A 13744-nucleotide genomic window follows, 5' to 3' on the forward strand; every position below is an offset into this window, starting at 1 on the left:
AAAGGAAATCTATCGGTTATCTGTGCAGTTCAGCGCAAACTAACTCAATTGATAGCCGAAAAGGGGAAGGAAGAGGAGAGTTTCTTTGTCTAAGTTTACCTTTCTGATGGGCTCCTCTTTGTTGCCATCGGCTATTGAGACTTGGACCCTCCAAAGGGTTGGGCCGGCCGAAAGCCCATCTGATGTCTTTAGGCGTGGTTATGGAGTACCTGAGAATACAGCTAGGACAGAAAAGGGGAGGTGGTCGGGCGCCTTAGCTATCACATCGCACAGCAGGCTGCGTCACTGCAGGGCCAAGACGAGTGTGCAGCGACCGATGGGACAGAGAAAGCTCGAGACTCCCAAGTTATTTGCTCCAAGTTCCATGGACCTGGGATCGCTGCAGTGGCATAAATCAGGCTTCCATCTGGGCCACTATCCTTAGTAATGCGAAATATTCTTTCTGTACTTTCCTTTCGTATATGTCTTGCACTGCTACGGAATCATTGCTTGCTTCCCTAGTCTCTTCGTATCCTAAAAAAGGGGGTCATATTACATAATCTTATATAATGTGAAATTTAAGTTGCGGATAGCTTAAGGAAGCGGCGCTTGCTCGGATAAGCTCTCGGTCCGAGCGTCATCTTAACCGCGGGCCATAAACGCACCTTATCTAAGCCAGTGTTAATAACCCCAACGCCTTTTCTTCTTCCTCTCTTCAACGTCTTGACTTTCCGCTTTATCCCATCCATGTCGCTACGGGCGTCAACATCCTCTAAATCTGCCTTACCATCCTGAATTTTTCTACATTTTCTGCATCTTCTGTCTCTCTCCCCGGGTCTCACCCTCTGATTCTGCCCCGCCGCTCCCCTTTGCTGCCGTCCTCCGATTGGTGGGTGTAGTCCGCTGGCCAATCAGACTGTGATTCTGCACGCCGTGGGCTCGTTTTTGACGGGTTAAGTGGGTGTGATAAGAAGACGCAGCAAAAAGAAAAGCTGGTGATCTTGTCTGGCCTCGAGAAATGCTTGTCTCTTCTTCTTTTTCGCCCGCGATGGGAGGTAGACAGACGACGGGGCGAGGTATTGTCCCTCGGGCTTCTTTGATGCTTGATCCTGGCCTTGTCGCATCTCCAGCGCAGACATAAATAGGACAGAGTGCCTCGCTCTCATTTCCCGTGGAAAATCAGGAAAAGGCCGGGTTGACTATAAAGGTCTGCTTTGCAAGATGCCGTCCACGGCTTCTGTCTTGTTTGCCGCGTTGGCCCTTTCGAGTGTTCAGATGTAGGTTTTGATATGTCCAGTCACTGCTCCCAGGCGTTCTGTAGCTGGCTTCTATGCTGACTTGGTAATAGTGCAGTTGCTTCGCCCGCGGAGGTTAATGTTGCTGCGACGTCATTCTGCAGCACTCCTAGCCGTGGGTACAGCTGTTTCCCGCTGTACTCTCAGTTCTGGGGCCAGTATTCTCCGTACTTTTCGCTGGAAGGCCGCTCTGCCATCCCCTCGACTGTTCCTCCTGGCTGCAAAGTCACCTTTGCGCAGTCTCTCCAGCGCCATGGCGCTCGATTCCCTACCAAAAGCAAGACCGAAGTCTACTCAGAACTGATCAAACGCATCCAGAAAGATGCTACTGAATTCAAGGACGAGTTTGCTTTTCTGAAAGACTACAAATATAACCTCGGAGCTGATGATCTGACTCCCTTTGGTGAGAGTCAGCTATATGACTCCGGCATCAAGTTCTTCCAGCGGTACCACGGCCTAGCCAAGGGCTCCAAGGTCTTTGTCCGAGCTGCAGGTTCCGATCGGGTGGTTGCCTCTGCCTACAAGTTTGTGGAGGGCTTCAACAAGGCCAAAGGGAACGAGAAAGGAGGGATCACCAAGCTTGACCTCATCATCAGCGAAGACGACCGCCGGAAGAACCCAATCGCCCCCCAGGGCTGTGATGGCTTTGACAACGACGAGACTGCTGATAAGGTCAGCGACCAGTTCCGCAGCACCTTCACCCAGCCTATCGTAGACAGAGTCAACAAGAAGCTACCGGGAGCCAACATCAAAACTGGAGACATCAAGAGTCTGATGGCCATGTGTCCCTTCGACACTGTAGCCCGTACTCCTGATGCCAGTAAACTCTCTCCATTCTGTCGTCTCTTCTCTCACGAAGATTTCCGTCACTATGATTACCTTGAGACCTTAGGCAAGTTCTACGGCCATGGGCCTGGAAACTCCTTTGGCCCCGCCCCCGGAATTGGCTACGTCAACGAGCTCATCGCCAGATTAACCAAGTCGCCAGTCCGTGACAACACTACCGTCGACCATGAACTGGACGATAACCCAGAGACCTTCCCGCTTGACCTACCCCTATATGCTGACTTTAGCCACGACAACAGCATGACGGTCATATTCACTGCCATGGGCCTTTTTAATGCTACCAAGCCTCTTTCTCCAACTCAGATTACTAACCCTGCCGACGCGTATGGTTACTCTGCCTCCTGGACTATCCCGTTTGGTGCCAGAGCTTACTTTGAGAAGATGGTGTGTGATCATTCTCCGTCAGCTAAACAGGAGTACGTCCGAGTCTTGCTTAACGACCGTGTGTTCCCTCTTCAAGGTTGCCATACCGACTTCCTTGGGCGATGCAAGTTGGAAGACTTTATCGACGGATTGACCTACGCAAGGTCCAATGGGAACTGGGACCAATGTGGAGTATCTCCTACTATGTGAAGCTTGTCCTTCTACTGTTATGAAATTGATGAAGCATGTTAGCTATTAGAATGATGCACAAAGAGTTCTAGATTAGTAATACAATCAACCCTCAAAAGCTACCCCCTTTACTTTGAGAAGGATTTTACAAAAAATGAGAGTCGGAGAAGATGACAGCCCCCACTACCTAACGCGGTAACCCTCAAGGCATCCGCTAAATTATTAAGGGATAGTCCTGGATACGGCCCCGTTACAGGCCCATCGCGAAGACAACGTCTTTCTCCAGCTCCAACCCCGCCCACTGGATAATGTGGTTCATAGAGTACTCCATACGCACTCCTAGAAAGGGGCCTACTAAGAATAATTCACTACCTGACCTTGAAGATCCCAAGGTCCAGGGAAAGTGGGCTGCTCGGTATGGCCAAATTGACTGAGGTGTCGACACTAGGTATACATATTACCCTACATATTAACCAGAGAAGATGGCTATATACTTCGTTATTTAGTCAATTGGAAAAGGCAAACGTCAGCTGTGGAGGCAAAGGCATGCTGAGGATCGCCGATGATCAACGGAGCCTGGAGTCTTACATATTATGATCATGTTTCTCCTTCAAAGACATGGCGGGATGACGGATGTGGCTTGCAGGGATCTAGAGTCGAGATGCTGGAGTTTGACCTGGCCTCTGAGCTCTGAGGGAGGGAGTAGTTACCCGGAGACGGCAAAGCAAGCAAGGCAGGAAGAGCGCTGGCCGATGGAGAGAGTAGCTACGGTAGTTACGGTGGTTAACCTAGGCACCTAGGTACCTAGTTAATAGTCAGCCAAGCAAAGAATAAGCGACAAGTGGTTGGCAACAAAACATGCTTCCCTTTTCGAGGTGATGACCTAATCATCGCACTCTCGAGATGGCCTCGGCGCGAAGACGAAGGCAGAGATATGTACATGTACACCACGTATGCATGGGCGAGTGTGTTTAGGCCTATAATGCGGGTACAAAGTGTAATAGAGCGTGTGTATACATTTTTCTAATCATGTGTTGCGATATCTATGGCTGGTCGAGGCCTTGCGGCTGTGACTGGCTGTCCCGGGCATCCAGAGCATCAACAATAACACATTATCTTATCAATCTACATCTGCCATCTGCCATCTTCCAAGCTGCCATCCGCCGCCTGCGACTTCCGCTCGCTCGCTCTGCCTTCTTCTGTCTTCTTCTGTATTTATCATCAACTCTGAGGATGGCGTGATGAAGCGAGCGAGGAGGGGGCGCCTTTCCTGCTTACCTCATCGAGGGGCCGCCGCGTTCCTTTTTTTCCCTTTTGCCATATATCCTGTTCTCCTCCTCCTCCTCTTCGTCTTCTCTCCTCCATTACTCCCTACTACTATCTCCATCTTCGTCCTAAGGTCCCAGTCACTTCTTGCCTGACAGCTCCGACTACACATCTACACACAATGGCTGAACGCAGTGCTCCGTAAGCCTGGCTGCCCTCCCGCCACCCCGCATCTTATCGATTGTACTAACAGCCAGCCATCCTGCAGCCTCCGCCTCGGATCTACCGCCCCCGACTTCACGGCCGTCACCACCAAGGGCGAGATCAGATTCCACGAGTTCATCGGCGATAACTATGTCATCCTCTTCTCTCACCCTGTGCGTTGGTTTTCTCTATGGCTTTTGTGTGCTGGTGGAAGAGTTGGTGGATATAACTAGCTAGTAGTTACTGACTGACGAATGGGACCGGGCAGGATGACTTCACTCCCACTTGCACCACCGAGTTGGGTGCCTTTGCCAAACTAGAGCCCGAGTTCACCAAGCGTGGCGTCAAGCTCATTGGTCTGGTGTGTAGAAGCTAAGCCGTATACCCCTTTGGACTGCACGTTTTATGTGCATGCATAACTAACGGCAAGTAGTCCGCCAACAGCCTCGGGTCGCACCATGAATGGATCAAGGACATCGACGAGGTCAACAGCTGCAAGCTCCAGTTCCCCATCATTGCAGATGCGGACCGCAAGATCTCCTACGCCTACGACATGATCGATTACCAGGACACCACCAACGTCGACGAGAAGGGTCAGTGTTAATATGTCTACTACACTAGGCACCCTAGTTACAAGAGCGGCGTGTTCTAACTAACTTCTGCTTCTACAGGAATGGCCATGACCATCCGTTCTGTCTTCATCATCGACCCAAAGAAGAAGATCCGTTTGATCATGAGCTACCCGGCCACGACTGGCCGTAACACTGCCGAGGTCCTGCGCTGCATTGACGCTCTGCAGACCACTGACAAGAACACTGTCAACACCGGCATCAACTGGAACAAGGGCGAGGACGTCATCATCCCTCCTTTTGTCAGCACTGAGGAAGCCACCAAGAAGTTTGGCGACATCAGAGAAGTCAAGCCGTGAGTTTTCTCTTCCCCCCCCTATTTTCTCTCTTTCGTAGTGTGCTGACTCGTGCAGATACCTCCGATACACCACCCTCAAGGAGGACTCTCGTATGTAATGGATGTAAATAGTAATAATCAACTCTCTTCTCTAGCCATCTATTCTCCTTCCTCTCTCTATATATTTTCTGTCGTATACCTTGTCTAACAGCTCTTCTCGCCTGCTGTGCTCAGGGGCTCCCCTATCATGTCCTAAAGCGGTAACTCGAGGCGCCAAGCATCCCACTTCAAGCTCAATTTCAACGTCAACTTTTTTCGCGGCGCCAAATTCAACCTCAACCTCAGCGACGACAACAACAACAACAGCAGCAGCAGCAACTTCTACCTCCAGCGCAGCGTCGCCTCTTGTGTAAATCACCAACGGCTACGGAGTGCTTCGGGCCAACGTCGCGAGCAACAGCTTGACAGCAACTCCTGGCCCACTCGGTGTTTCAGATAGCCCTGGGGTTCCTAGTCGACCGCTCGGCTCGCCCACTTGGTTCGTCCAGGCCTTGCATCCTTTGCCTTCTTCCTTTTTCCTCTGTCTCTCGCTCCAGCTCTCTGTCTATCTCAGCACGCCAAAGAACTAACCTGCATGGATACGTCCGCCAGGCACACCTGACGTTGTGGAAATTCGACTGGTATGGTATCGGTGAGACCGCTGGCTGGGTAAGGGTAATATTGTCTGGGTTGCTTTGAGGTACGTACGTTGGTTGATGTTACCTGTACGAAAATTGTTGTACTTGATTATGACGCTCCAACGCTCTTATACGTCCATATTCTGCCCTTCCCCCCCTATATTCTATGGCTATCTATCTATACAAGGGCATAACAGGAGCGTAAGGGGCATGGGGGGAGTTATATAAGAGATACAGCCATGTCTCTCTTGAATCATGGCGTCCGGTTGGACATGTTCACTGACATCATGACAGGTTCCGAGCAGCACTCCTCGCCGTTGGGCTTTGGCTCTGGCTCTGCTTCAGAATCAGGATCAGGAGCAGGCCCAAGGTTGTCCTTGTTCAATGCAAATACGAGTACAACGCCTGGCGCACCTGCATCTGCACCTACAAATGCATCACCTTACTCGCACTCACACTCGCACTCAAATTCGCGCTCGAGCCGTTTTGCTTCTGTGAAAAGATACCTTCGCTCCGGTTCAGACCTCGTCAGGAGCAGGAGCAGAAGCAAGAGCAAGTCCAGAAACGAACTGGGTCTCTTCGTCGACGACACTGCTAGCCCTACTGCTGCCCCTACTACCGACGGAACGGTGGAATTTGCAGGGAGGACAAGCAGAGAGGCTAGAGTTCGCTCTTCGACTGGCCCTTCTTCGCAGTCTTGGTTCCGCGCAGACTCTTCCCTTGAGGTCGTACACCCGATACTACTAGACCCGACACACGCCAGTCCTCAGCCGCCAACACCTCCCCTCCCCCTTCCACGGCCTTGGGGTTCCTCGCTTTCACCACAGCAAAAAGTTCCTGTTTCCGCGCCTTGGTCTGCTTCTACGTCTGCGTCCCCTTCGGCAGCCAGTGTACTGCTGCCTCTCTCACCGCCGCTCTCGCCCACGACTGAGCAACCGCAGCCACCAACGCCTGTTTCGCCTTATGGACGCTCGCAGGAACGCTTACTCGCCTCACCACCACCGTCTGCACCGCCGAACCTCTCATATCCGTCAACGTCCATACTCTCCCGACTGAGTGAAAGGCAATCGCCCGACATCCCTTCTATGGCTTCCATTAGACGCCCTTCGTCCTCTAGGGGAGGAGACTCTGGCGGGAACCAAAACACCATCACTGGTAGCAGCTTGCCGATTCACTCACATTCTCAATCACAATCCCAGTCACAGTCACAGCCACAGCAACAATCACAGAATCACTCACAAACGCAAAATGGGACCGGTGCGACGGCAGGCCCAACAAATCTTTCCGGCCTGGTGTGCAACGTCCACCGCACCACTGGTCGAGAGCCGCACGCCCTCGTCGGCGCCACAACCACGATTCTAGGTGACAAACTCTATGTTTTCGGTGGCCGGTTGTTATCCCGTGCTCGACCAGAGCTTACCTCTGACCTCTATGAGTTGGACCTGATCAAACGACACTGGACAAAAGTACACCCCACTGGTGATGTGCCGCCTCCACGATACTTCCATAGTATGTGCCCGCTGGGCGATACCAAGCTCGTCTGTTATGGCGGCATGTCCCCCCGCGCGGCTGTCGCTGGACACCCACCCACCAATATCAGCTCTTCCCATTCAGCAGGGCAGGAAGCCCAGCCCGAGGTTGTAGTGATGTCAGATGTGCACATTTACGACGTTGTAACAAGGACATGGACTCATATCAACACCGCGAACACCCCACAGGGCCGATACGCACATTGCGCAACTATCCTCCCATCTTCGGCACCGTTTGTCTCTGCCAACGCTCCAATGACAGCTATACACAACAACCCGTCTACGTCCAATTCAAACCCGCACCAAGGCTCCATCGGTGTTGAGATAGATGGCTACGGAGGTGCCGAGATGGTCGTCGTCGGCGGTCAGGATAGTTCAAATCATTACATAGAGCAAATAAGCGTGTTCAACCTCCGAAGCTTGAAATGGACCGCCACCAGCCCGCTTGGCCGCAGCTGCGGCGCGTATCGTTCTGTCGTTGTCCCGCTGGCGGGGATGTCAGTCAATGACCTGGGCGCTGAAAGGGCCGATAAAGATCACGCAAACGTTAACAACAGCCATGATGCAGTCGGGACACCTGGATCGGCAATGCTGATATATTCAAATTATAACTTTCTGGATGTAAAGCTTGAACTTCAGGCTCGTCTTCCGGATGGAAAGCTTGTTGAGAAGGCAATGGATACGTCTGTTTCCCCACCTGGTCTAAGGTTTCCCAATGGCGGTGTTATAAATGGACATTTCGTCGTCAGCGGCACCTATCTCACTGCCTCTAAGCAGGAGTATGCTTTATGGGCGCTTGACCTAAAGACCATGACCTGGGGCCGTATTGATGCTGGTGGCTCTATTTTCTCGTGCGGCAGCTGGAACCGTGGCATCATCTGGAACCGGAGAAGTACCTTCGTCATCCTAGGACACCGCAAGAGGAATCTTGTAGAAGATTATAACCATCGTCGCATCAACTTTTCCCACATATGTATGGTTGAGCTTGAAGCCTTTGGCCTCTATGAGAACCCAAGGAGAGCTGCGCCGACATCTGGATACGTCTCCGTGAGTGCGCCTCCTCTACGATCGATGTTACAGCCGAAATTCTCAGTACAGTGTTCTGGCGGGCGACCATATTCTGCAGCGGCAGAGAAACTGGGCTTAATGGCGCAAGCATGTACTGAGCTAGCAGACATGGACTTGCTCACAATTGGTGGTGAACGCATTCCGGTTAGCTCTCACATCCTCTCCCGTCGATGGGGACCTTACTTCGTCCAGCTTCTTGCGAAGCTACCGCAGTGGCCCGGTGATAGTATAAATGACGCAGCAACGCTGCGCCAGCCCAACGCTGCGTTGAACAGTCGAAACTCGACAATTACTATCACTCCATCATTGAGCACCGCCAGTCAATACTCTACAGCCACGACGTTGGGTCAACACTATGTCAATAACAGCAACAATTCATCTATGAATAACGCCAGCATCATAAGGACAACTGTGGACGGCCACCGGGCTCTTCCTCATCCGCCTCTTCTTGCCTGTCTCGTGCATCTAACCTTGAAATTCCATCTGCACACAGCCTTCCACCAGCTGTACGGCCTCGAACTCTCTACCTACCACACACGTACCTCACCATTCAACTTCTAGTTCACTATCTCTACACTTCTTCTCTACCTCCCGTCGGCTACGCGCTGTGCACACCTCAGATCCTCTGCTCCCTTCTTCAACTGGCTCGACCCTACCAGGTTGACGGTCTTTCTAGAAGCCACCGTGGAACGCCTCCATCAAGTCCTCGATGGCCGCAATGCTGCCGCCGTTTTTAATGCTGCTGCCATGGCGGCCGGGGTGGCCGCGGTACCAACCTCTCCCTCGCATTCGACGGAACCATGGATTCTCTCAGCGACGCACATTCCCGCTCATATAGCCACTCTCACTCGCGCTCTCAGTCAAGTGTAGCAGACTACCGCCGCCCAAGCACAGCAACAGACGGCATAAGCTCTTTCAGTTCCTCGGATGCCGAATCCATAGACAGACCCAACACCGCCAGCAGCACCGCTTCTGCCTCCAGCGGCACTGCGGGCCGCTCGACAAGCTCTCAACGGCCTGCAAACCTCCGCATAAACACCAACTTCGGTAACGGCAGGAATCGCGCCGAATCAGCTGAAAACGCCAGTATACCCAACTCTGCCTCCACCAATAATAGTAACGGTGGCCTGGGCTATTCCGATGCTGAGCTATCACAGCATGCCAGTGATCAACGTGGCCGGGTCAAGGGTGGCCGAGACGTTTGGACAGCTAATATCAGCAGCGTTGTTGGCCTGCAGAAGCGCGGCCTCAGAGGTCTAATGGAAGGGCGACGAATGAGAGAGAGAGGCGCTAGTAGCGCTGATACCCAAGACCAAAATACTGGAGTCATACCCGTTAAGATGGGGCTCGGCATATCTTGATATTTATATCAACACGTTTACTTTTGAGGGCTAATTTATTGTCCGTGGAACTTATACCCTCCACATGTACGGAGCACGCGATATACTCTCTGTTTAGTTACGAACCTTTTTCCTTTTTAACGGCCTTATATGCCTTCCCTCCTCTATTCCTTTCTCCGCCAAGGAGTAAAAGGATGGGACAGAGGAAGGGAGCTTTGAAAAAACCAATACGTCCTATGAACCTCGACGCCGCTTGATATATTGACCATGTCCTGTTATTATTTATTTACTCATTTGCTACAGCTATTCTGGAGTTTCTCGCGGATTTGGTTTAATTTACCCGCCTATCTACCATGATGACTTGTTTGGTCTATAATCCCCTGGACGCGTGTTGTCTTTGCTTTACTTTTGCTCTCTCTTAGATAGTTGCTGGATTTTATCTCCCATGAGACATGTACGGTTTATTTCATTTTTTTTCCCCTGTCAATATTATTTCCTTCTCTTTCCTCTCTGGAGCCTCATGCTCGCGCTTATGGCTGTCCGGATTAGAGTACCTACATACATACAGATACAGATCTACTCCTCAAGGAAATACCAAAAAGTTATTTTACTCCAATCAGCCAGCTATGTAAGTAATGGAGTAAGTATATATTCTAACAGTTGAAGAAGTACTGGGATAACGAGGATGGAAATATGATAAGGAAACGGGCTTCTTTTAACACGCATACCTCCCCCTTGTCCAGAAATAGCAGATAGAAATAATACAACGCAAGAAAAAAAAAGGCTATTGAATGCTATAATAAAATCTGCTGCTGCATGGTATCAAATTAATAATAGTCGTAAAGGAAGAAAAGAAAGCGAGGGGCAATTAATAAGTTTTCCCCTTCTCATTTAAACCCGGTTTCATTTGAACAGTTCTCGTCTTGCTTTCGTTGTAAATATATACTGATGCATGGATTGATTAACCCGGCACCGCTCTTGCAAGAACACGGATGTTGTCTACAAACCCCTTGATAAGATCTTCGTAGCGATTGTTCATGTCCCCGGATAAAGCAAGGTCACCTTGTCGTCTAATTTCGGCTGAGGATATTTCGATTTCAAGCTCATGCTCAAAGTCCGAGGGGGCGCTCTATAACCACATTGTTAGATAGCTGTTCGGTCAAAATTAGATGGGAAGGGAGAAGTACGTCTGTTGTTCCGACCTGTGTTAGGTCAATCTGGTATGCTAGATGCCTGTAGCTCATGCGGTCTTTGTTTCGGTCACCATTTCGTTTCCAGTCACTTGGTTGCTGTAACTTGTCTAGGTCGCCGTCGTAGTTCATTTCCAGGTTCACGCTGATACGCCAGTCAAGGCACGTTCGGGGACTGTACACATCTAGGTCGGCGATGCGGCACTTGACGATGCGGGCTATGACGGCTCCTGTGCGGACGTCGGTGGTTACCCGTACCCTGGGCTTGTGGCGTGGATGTAGATGATGTTGGACAATTGGAGGGAGGTCGTTGGCGGAGATATCGTAAAAGGTATCTCGTTCACGTTTGTGAGCGTAGGCGAGTGGGATGCGTGCTGTTCCTTGGGATATGGATGTCTTGACCGCCTCGTTGAGAAAGTTGTTCATTGCACGGTGTTGGGCCTGGATTGTGCCAGAAAACAAACAGCATTAGCACTGAAATATGTATAAAATGAGAGAAGCAGGATATGCAATACCTGTGACATTGAACTTTCAAAGGCCAACCTGAAATTGGGATCGTCCTTGCTGATAACTGTTTCCGAGAGGACGGGCAGACGCAGCCTCTCACCTCTACTTTTATCTATCAGCCTGCCCAATTTGGCCTCGACCTCGAGAATGGCACCTGATCCAACGGCTGTACCTCCAGCAGGGCCGGCACCAATATCCTTACGCATGACAACTTGTTGAAACAAGAAATCACATATCAGTTTTGTTACTTCTTCAGCTGGAATGACGTTTGTAATCGTAGGCTCCCAAGGTCCCAGAGGGCTCTCTCCGGACGGCTCCTTGACTGTATTGCCATTGACTGCCATCTCACCATCCCTAGAAGGTCGAGGAGGAAGTGAGTCTGAAGTGACATTACGGTCGAGGCTTTCGCGCTTTGGTAGCGGTCGTTTACCGGGGAAGATGGACGGTTGAGGCTGAGGCGGCGCCTGGCTGCCTTTGGGGGGGATGGGAGGAGGAGTACCGGAGAGTCTAGGAGCTTTGCAGGCGAATATAGGAGGTTGGGTGTATCTCTTGCGTTTTTTCCGTGGGGGGCACATTGGCACACGTTCTGACGAGGAAGAGGATCCAGGGGCCGCTGAGATGCTAGAGCGAGATTGATGAAGAGGTTTAGGAGGAAGAGGATGATGCTGGAGACTTGGTGATGCTTCCTGGACTGGGCGGCGACTGGTAGGCGAGCCAGAGGCAGTGGTAGAATTTGTTATGTTACTGATGGATGCAGTTTGTGGAGTTGAAGGAGGATAAGACGGACGGGCTGTGGTGGGAGGAAAGGTTTGATTTTCCAGTCCCGGCTGATGTGTTGTTTGCTGGGTCAATTCCGGGTCCTTATGGGGCGTCTGGACTGGTTGACTGAGAAGGCTATGGTTGCTGCTGATGGCATTGTCTCTATTGATGGTGTTGCTGGCGTTGATATCACCATACGCGGCGGCTCCCTGTTGAGAAACGACGGTTTTTGGGCTAACACTATCAAGATGCTGCTCCTTTTTCCCGTTCCATGGAAAACTGCCGGGGATACGAGTCTGTAGCTACTGAATTATGCCGTGAGATGGGTGTATGCACCGTTGGAGACACTCCGTCCCTCTGGCCACCGGAGGAGGCATCCTGACTACCCCAGGGGCTTCCCAGACGAGCTGACAGGGGGGCATCATGGCCAGAAGACGGAGGACGGACCGGATGGGGGGACGGTCGACGGTATGAAGATCCGGGAGGTGCAAGAGGTGTCCCCGGCTGCGATCTCTGCTGCTGTGGCTGCTGCTGCTGCGGCTGCTGCTGTTGCTGCTGATAATGCTGCTGCTGCTGTTGCTGCTGCTGATGGTATGCCTGGTGTTGCTGCTGTTGCTGGCTGGGTGAGTACGGATGGCCTGAAGGCTCACGGCCAGAGGGATAGGAAAGGCTGCGCACTGAAGAAGGCGAAGCAGCCGAGTGGACCGAGTGGGAGCGCTGCTGGGAGAAGTAGGACGAATGCTGAGTCCCGGCGCTGGTCGGCTGGGGCGTGAAGGGCGAGGAGAGCGAGGCCGCAGAGGGCGGAGGCAGCGAAGACGCCGAGTAGGGCTCTCGCGGGACGGACAGGACACTGCTGGCGCGCTCGCCGGGCTCTCTGCTGGTCAGGATCGAAGCTAGTGGCGGCTGCTGGTACGGCGACTGAGCAGTCGAGTTCATATACGACGCTGCCATGCGCTTGGGGGACTGTAGAGGAGGCTGCAGCGGGTGCGGTTGCGACGGTCGTCCGCCCGCTGGGCCGCCGCCGTACTCATGGTGCTGCGGAGGGTGATCATCGTGGATGCTGCCGCTGCGCAGAGGAGACTCGTCTGGCCCCAGCGAGTGTATAGAGAGTGGCCGCTGTAGCCGTTGTTGCTGTTGTTGCGGCTGCTGGTGCTGGTGCTGCTGGTGATGCTGTGGTTGTTGCGGGTGTAGCTGCTGCGGGCCCCGGGCCGCGCCCACGGCCGAGTCGGTGTTGATGATGGTCCTGAGGTCCATGGCGTCTGGAGAAGAGGCCGCAGGATCAGATGCAAGGCAGCGACATGTTCGATGGGCGTCTTTTCGGGCGGCGCGCGCAGTCGAGATCGGTGGGTGTAGTTCGTTAAAGAGGAGTTGGTGGTTTTTTTGTTGGAAGGTCAAGACTTCTAGAAGGACTTTTTCTTTTTCCGAGCCAGGATGGACATGGGAGAAGACGAGGGAGACGAAGCCGTCGGATGGACGAGGCGAGATAGACGAAGACGAGGAAGAGAGAGAGAGAGAGAGCGAGAGACGGGGGCGAAGAGTTATAGGAGTAGGAAAAGTGGCAGCAAAAGTGGCAGATTGTAGATGGTGAGATAACTATAGGAGCTGCTGATATATGAACTATAGACG

General features: G+C 52.1%; 4 protein-coding genes across 4 annotated transcripts; 3 read left to right on the forward strand and 1 right to left on the reverse strand.

Moving 5' to 3' along the window:
* Window positions 1-1200: 1200 nt before the first annotated feature.
* On the forward strand, window positions 1201-2693 carry MGYG_08398 (3-phytase A; the record flags this gene model as incomplete). The annotated part of the gene is made up of 2 exons (XM_003169446.1): window positions 1201-1256; window positions 1328-2693. The coding sequence occupies 2 exons, from the start codon at window positions 1201-1203 to the stop codon at window positions 2691-2693; spliced, it is 1422 nt and encodes a 473-aa protein (XP_003169494.1).
* A 1426-nt stretch (window positions 2694-4119) lies between these two features.
* On the forward strand, window positions 4120-5227 carry MGYG_08399 (hypothetical protein; the record flags this gene model as incomplete). Its single annotated transcript, XM_003169447.1, has 6 exons — window positions 4120-4139; window positions 4207-4315; window positions 4411-4503; window positions 4576-4735; window positions 4814-5066; window positions 5125-5227. 6 exons carry the CDS (start codon window positions 4120-4122, stop codon window positions 5165-5167), a joined length of 678 nt encoding a protein of 225 aa, XP_003169495.1. The 3' UTR covers window positions 5168-5227.
* Window positions 5228-5964: 737 nt separating this feature from the next.
* Window positions 5965-9683, forward strand: MGYG_08400 (hypothetical protein; the record flags this gene model as incomplete). The annotated part of the gene is made up of 3 exons (XM_003169448.1): window positions 5965-8828; window positions 8943-9181; window positions 9217-9683. The coding sequence occupies 3 exons, from the start codon at window positions 5965-5967 to the stop codon at window positions 9681-9683; spliced, it is 3570 nt and encodes a 1189-aa protein (XP_003169496.1).
* Window positions 9684-10623: 940 nt separating this feature from the next.
* On the reverse strand, window positions 10624-13372 carry MGYG_08401 (mRNA-capping enzyme subunit beta; the record flags this gene model as incomplete). Its single annotated transcript, XM_003169449.1, has 4 exons — window positions 10624-10791; window positions 10850-11293; window positions 11368-12414; window positions 12455-13372. 4 exons carry the CDS (start codon window positions 13370-13372, stop codon window positions 10624-10626), a joined length of 2577 nt encoding a protein of 858 aa, XP_003169497.1.
* Between the last annotated feature and the right edge of the window lie 372 nt (window positions 13373-13744).

Source organism: Nannizzia gypsea, genomic scaffold, assembly GCF_000150975.2.
Source record: "Nannizzia gypsea CBS 118893 supercont1.9 genomic scaffold, whole genome shotgun sequence".
Lineage (NCBI taxonomy): Eukaryota > Fungi > Ascomycota > Eurotiomycetes > Onygenales > Arthrodermataceae > Nannizzia > Nannizzia gypsea.